At 43.4% G+C, this 6,644-nt stretch overlaps 1 protein-coding gene across 1 annotated transcript; it reads right to left on the bottom strand.

Moving 5' to 3' along the window:
- Positions 1 to 1,098: 1,098 nt before the first annotated feature.
- Positions 1,099 to 6,321, bottom strand: LOC126176420 (prolactin-releasing peptide receptor-like). The gene is made up of 3 exons (XM_049923577.1): positions 6,270 to 6,321; positions 1,502 to 2,438; positions 1,099 to 1,411 (listed from the first exon to the last, which is right to left on the bottom strand). Exons 1-3 carry the CDS (start codon positions 6,319 to 6,321, stop codon positions 1,099 to 1,101), a joined length of 1,302 nt encoding a protein of 433 aa, XP_049779534.1.
- Positions 6,322 to 6,644: the final 323 nt, after the last annotated feature.

The raw sequence follows: 6,644 nt of genomic DNA, 5'->3' as shown, positions 1-6,644 counted from the left end.
TCAGCAGGATAATGCACGACCGCATGTTGTAGGGCATGTATGGGCTTTTCTGGATACACAAAATGTTCGTCTGCTGCCCTGGCCAGCACGTTCTCCAGATCTCTCACCAATTGAAATCGTCTGGTCAATGATGGCTGAGCAACTGGCTCGGCTCAATACGCCAATCACTACTCTTGATGAACTGTGGTATCGTGTTGAAGCTGCATGGGCAGCTGTATCTGTACACGCCATCCAAGCTCTGTTTGGCTCAATGCCCAGGCGTATGAAGGCCGTTATTACGGCCAGAGGTGGTTGTTCTGGGTTCTGATTCCTCGGGAACTATGCACCCAAAGTGCGTGAAAATGTAATCACATGTCAGTTCTAGTATAATATATGTGTCCAATGAATACCCGTTTATCATCTGCATTTCTTCTTGGTGTAGCAATTTTAATGGCCAGTAGTGCAGTCTGTACTGACAGGGGTATTCCACTTACTGAGGCACTTACAACGGTTCAGAAAATATCAGGTAGTTTGCAGGAAAACTCTTCGATGCAGAGAAAAAGCAATCAACACACTAATTTGTGTATGTATTAAGGTACCATAAATAAAAATATCTGTACTTATACGCATTACACCCTACATGATGCCCACAATAAAGAGAACACACATCACATCACAGTCACCTTGTCATAAACAGCATTACCTGTTTTGTACTTTTACGTTTCTTATGGTAGAATTAGAAATTTTACAGTACAATGGCTGAAGAGTGGCAGTTTGGCCGAAAGTAGATCGCCCCGAGTATGTAAATAATGACGTTTACATAAAATAGTAGTTCTCCAGTGTTCAACCAAACGATGGCGTCAGAAAAATTCTGAAGAAGACTCCAGCAGAGGAATCGAAACGTCGACTAGTGAAGAGAAAGTTTCAACAGAAACATTCCACGGCTTAACAACTCTGAAGAACTTACCATCGACGAAATAAACTTCATGGCTAAATCTATAGTGGTCAGGTGCTTATTACGGGCAGAGATCAAAATTGGGAAGAGCGTGGAAAGGGAGAATGGAGCAAGAGCCAGGTGCATATATACTAAGAAGTACAATGGAGAGCGTCAGTGCTTACCTACAGCGAGTCGAAGACAGGGGTGCAGAGAACATCGGCCTCCTTATGAGTGCAGCCAAGATAGAGGTGCACTTCATTAACACCAGCGTTGTACGAGGCTGCCTCACAGACGTCAGCTCCAGTGGAGACGGGATCCGTGAATTCCTCGAGGACGGGCCCCGCCGACCGAGGCCGCATCGAGTCGAGGCGGCAATGCGGCGGCGTCTTCGTCAGCAGCGTCTCAAGAGCGTCGTGCCCGTTGCACGCGCGCTGCTCCTTCCAGCCTGTGGCGCCATCCGCGGCTCCAGCAGAGCGGACTGAGTTCCTACCCCCACTGCCACAACCGCCACCAACGCGGCCTCCACCACCTCCAACGTCCCCGCACCGGTTGCTACCGTCGTGTTGCGTGGCAGCCGTCGCCGACTGCTCGAAGCAGGGCAGCACCTGCTTGAACTCCTTCCGGAAGTTCTCATTGAGCCAGGCGTACAGGAACGGGTTGTAACAAGTGGAGCTCATGGCGACAGCGTGCACCAAGAAGAAGCAAAGATTGAAGTACTCCCAGCGGCCAGTCGACATGTAGACATCGTTCGTCAGATTCACGATCGTCAGCGGCATCCAAGAGATGCCGAAGATGGCCACCATGGCGATGAGCATGCGATTGGTGCGCCGCTTGCGATCGCGGTCGGCCTCTTCTCGTCGCGAGTTCTTGTTGCCGGGCTTGGCTCTCGCACGGTCCCTCAGCTTGAGCGACACGTTCACGTAGCAAAAGGTCACCACGAAGAAGGGCAGCACGAACTGCAGGCTGGCCGTGAGCCCGCCGTACGCCTGGCGCACGCGCTCCGACGGCCAGTGCTCCTCGCAGTAGTAGGCGCGCCGGTCCGAGCGTAGCACTGTGTAGACGCCGTAGGGCAGCGTCACCACCAGCGAGAATAGCCATATGCTGCAGATGATGGCCACACATGTCGATAGCCTCATCCGCGGCTTGAACGGGTACACGATGACGAAGAAGCGGTCCACGGCGATCGATGTGAGGGTCAGCGTCGAAATGTAGACGCTGGTCCCCTGGGCGAAGGCCACGACGTGGCACAAAGTGCCGCCGAATACCCAGGTGCCGAGAAAGGTGTAAAGTGGCGTGAAGGGCACGCACAGCATGCATAACAGAATGTCGGAGAGGGCAAGATTGCTGATGAAAAGATTGGTCACCGTCTGCATGGCACGGTTGCGGCCCACAACATAGCACACCAATATGTTGCCGAAGAGGCCCAGCACGAAGATACCAATGTACACAGTGCAGAAGAAGACCTGCACTGCGCGGTTGTGGATGACATCGTTGAAGATGTTGTACTCTGTCGTGTTGGAAGGGCCGATTGCTGAGACTGGGGTCGGATTGGAAAGGTTCATAGTCCCGATCAGACAAAAGTCACTTGTCCTAAAGACATTTTCCAACGTTGGTATCCCGTTGATTCTTCCAGAGCAGCAGTATCTGGCTCTGAATCTTCACACGTCCGAAGCCTAATTTTATACAGTAGGATTAAGCATCTGTTTTCCACAATAGTTTTGTCTGCACCCAAAAATGGGAGCTACGGTTCGCTAAATAATTTATGACTTCCCCTATCTGGTACATTGCTAATAGTCTCTGAGCCCCAATCGCAAAAGTTTCACAAATATACTTTTTTTCTGATCTAGTCTGATTCTCTTCATTGAAACGTGTAACTAATTCTGGCTCTTTATGTGGCCGAAGCCTTAGTAAATGTCAGTTTTGCACGATAACGGTTACGTTTGTACTATGCGGTGAGCATTGCCCCAAACAGGAAACTGCGTTTAGCTAAATAATTCATGCCAATTACTCCTTCTATGATATTAAGAAGAGACCACACCAGTCGAAAGTGTTTTACAGGTATCATGATTCTTGCTTCTATGGAAATATGTTCACCGCAATAAAGAGGTACAGAGGTACAATACTGCCGCACGTCACCGTAAATTTACTGAAACAATCATGTTATAAATATGCCAGGCAAACATAGTAGGTACAGAAGTGAGTGACCCATCTAGCAACGGACTTTAACTCGTAATAACATTAATATACGTTGATGGGAAATATATGTTTGTGGTTTACTACTACTGAATAATATGCATGAATTACGACAAATGGCTTAACATTTTGTTAAACGTCTAGCTAAGGCTGTAGACTGGCGAATGAAGCAGCAAGGCACTCTCTGCAAACAATAACTAAATCGCATAAGCTATAATTTATTGCGTCTTCCATTCATATTCTTTTCATTATTGTTTTTGTAACTATAACTACAGCAATGTCTTCATCTTACTGGGACTAAAACAATATTTCAAATAATTGAAATGTATTTTTCTACTGACTGCAGGAGTAGCTTGTAGACTATTCCACTATGTGGTCCACTAGGTACGCTAGTTGTTTCATTAGTTACACTACTCACAAATACGATTTGATCCTGATTAGATACGAAACAGATTGTTTTAAGAGTTAAGACAAACACAAAATACGAATGAGCACATTTTATAGGTACCGGATTTTAACACAGCCACACGGTAATAACACGAGCTGTTCCCAAATCACGTCCAAAATGACTGAGAACTGAGTGGAAGAATTGTCTATTGTCTTTGGCCGATGCACGTAAAGGAATTATTTAGGTCTTTGTTTCACACAACAGGAGCTAAGTTTACTACTCGAAATTTGATTTTCCTTGCTACATCTGCGGCCCAGAAACAATGATCATGAATATTACTTGAAGAATTCTTAAACGTCTTAATTCATAGCACAAGACCACATACTAGTGGCCATAAGGTGATATGGAGAGAATGTATTGTACCGCATTAATCGAACGTCATTGGCACAGCTGAGAACGCGCGAGAAATTCTCTGTGCTCGAATGCCGCGTTGGGCGGCCGTACGGACGCAGTCAAGCGAACACGCGGCAACGCGCGTTGCGGGCAGGTATAGCCAGCAGGCGAGGCGGCTCCCGAGAGAGCGGGCGAGCGACTGGCGCCAGGTGACGTCTCGCAGCGCCGCGACGCCACTGCGCACGCATGCGCACACACAGGCCGGCAGCGCTCATTGTTGTGCGGATCGCCCGCTGGACTCTTGGGTCGGTCCACAGTGGAGAATCAGGAAGCAATCCATCACAGCCCTCCTGCATGTCGACAGCTATGAAGCTTCAGGACGGTAAACATTTTTATTCGCTTCTTAGGTCTTTTAAAACCAGATTTGAAAACGCTACGAGATTGTTTCTATCTTTGCTCTGTTGAAAATACTTGTGCCGATGAACCTGACTACATTTTTTTTTTTTTTTTTTTGCTGTGCCCTGTAGGACAATTTTGTCGCCTTTGTAGTAGCAGCAGATTTTCAGCAGAAAAGCGTTGTGAACCACATGTATGTTTACTGTTATAATTCAATGAAGACAACGGCACAAATCTTCAAACAGACTAAACCGCTTTTGTACAGAATTTGTCTATCTTGCCGGTTTCGGCAAACTATGTTGCAATCTTTGTATCTGTAAAGCGTGGATCTAGTCATAAGCACAGTTTGGCTATACAAATCAGATGTGACACATCTGAACAACATTTTTTCACAAAATATCTATATATAACGTACTTTATGCACTACACTTCAAAGGATCTCGTCCTTCTGCACAACATATCGTGTCACATGATACAATGACATTTCAAGAACATGCAATGTGTAGTATATCGGCATGACTTAAGTAAAACTACCATTACACAAAATATCATGCATAGTGCAGTGAGTATGCATGCTCATGTTTGCTTAGCAGTTGAATGAACAATGAGATTCTGGAATAAACATTACAGATGTTATGATTAGCAACCAGGTAGCATTGTAGTAATAACAAACAGAAATACGCCATATTGTATAAAACATAAGTACAAATATAGATCCATAAAACTGTTTACCATGTTATAGATACAATTTTACTATACAAGGAGTCATTCAAGTCAGAGCACATAAAATTTTTAAAATATCTCTTAAAGTTTTTAAAAATATTTTAAATTTTTGTATATCTTTGTAAAATACAAAAGATAGTTTAGCAAAGTCATATTTATCATTTAATACATTTGTAATTGAGCCAAATGTATGGTATGTGGAAATTAAATACATAGACCAACAAGTCGCAAGAGTACATTGAAGTTTTAAAAGGCAAGAAATACAGTACAGATAAATTAAATATATAGACCAACAAATCGCAAGAGTACGCTAAAGTTTTAAAAGACAAGGAATACTGTACAGATATATCACAATTTTTTTTTACTCGATCTATACTATAGTGGGCAGTACATGATATTAGGAATTTAAATTCTTTTCTGTATTTACTTCTATAATGTTTACTCCAAAATCTCAGTATTTATTCAGCTGTTAGGTAAACACGACCATGTATACTCGGTCCACTGTGAAGGATATTTTATATAATGTTAGTTTTACTTATGACATGCCGATATACTACGCCTTGCATCTTATTGAAATGTCTTTGTACGATGTGATACGATATATTGTGCACGTGGACGAGTTCTTTAAAGAGTAATGCATAAACTACGTCATATATCCATATTTTGTAAAAAATATTATGTAGATACGTCACACCTGATTCATGTGATGATATTGCGCTCACGACTCGGTGTATGCTTCGCAGATCTGAAGATAGCAACATAGCTTGCCGAAACTGGTGATCTAAAAAGATGCTCTACGAAAAGCGATCGTAGCTGTTTGAATTTTTTTTTACTTCTGTTTTCATATTAATTAATATCGCCCCCCAAAACTGAAACAATATCAAGAACATACATTGTAATTCATATCAATTCCTACCATAAACAACCCAGGAAGTGAGCAATATGGGAAATTCGAGCTCACGCAGAAACTTACTGTCAGTAGTTATCCGAGCACAATATTCATGAATGGAATTGGAAAGGGGACAAATGTTGGTCGTACTCAAAATGTCCTCCACTATATACTGTAAGGTGGCTTCTGTGGCACTGATGTATACATCGACACATACCACTACCGTGCTACTACTGAGACCGTAGAGTATACTAATAGTCTCAGTTCTACCTGACACCTTATGGAACTACAACACCTCACTAATAGGTACTTGCGTTTATATGATGTATAACTTATACTATTCTCGAAGACTGCATTCCTGATGCAGAACAACCACTCTTCAAGGATTTGCTGCAGAGGTAGAACTCGCCATCGGTTACTCATTTATAACACAGTGCTAATTTCCCGTTGAAGCTCACAGTAAATGTGCGTTTACTGTGTCAGCAGCAATGCCGGAGATTTTATTTATTTTATTAGAAATGAGATATCAGCGCGGCTGAACAGTTATGGAGATGAAAATCAGCACTGACTTTCTTGAACGAAACGCTCCAGAATTCACCTGAAGCGGAAGGTAGAAAATACAAAAAACATGTATCGTGATTGGCCAGATGACTTTTTCCTTCCTTTTTTCTCATATTGCAATAGTTTCACCCAAGCAAATTCCGTCATAGCAAGAGTCATTACATAAACAATTCTTGGAGTACTGA

Source organism: Schistocerca cancellata, chromosome 3 (assembly GCF_023864275.1).
Source record: "Schistocerca cancellata isolate TAMUIC-IGC-003103 chromosome 3, iqSchCanc2.1, whole genome shotgun sequence".
In the NCBI taxonomy this organism is placed as follows: Eukaryota; Metazoa; Arthropoda; class Insecta; order Orthoptera; family Acrididae; genus Schistocerca; species Schistocerca cancellata.
The sequence above is the reverse complement of the archived record's forward strand: the minus strand, read 5'-3'. Positions and strand labels throughout refer to the sequence as shown.

What these genes read in the sequence shown, in the direction of transcription:
- LOC126176420 (XM_049923577.1), bottom strand. Translation starts at nt 6,321, where the DNA reads ATGAGTAACCGATGGCGAGTTCTACCTCTGCAGCAAATCCTTGAAGAG. An exon ending in GCAAATCCTTGAAGAGTGGT is followed by an intron (nt 2,439 to 6,269) that starts TGTTCTGCATCA and finishes CAGCAATCGGCC; the next exon opens with CTTCCAACACGACAGAGTAC. An exon ending in GTGCTGCCCTGCTTCGAGCA is followed by an intron (nt 1,412 to 1,501) that starts GTCGGCGACGGC and finishes CGGTTGTGGCAG; the next exon opens with TGGGGGTAGGAACTCAGTCC.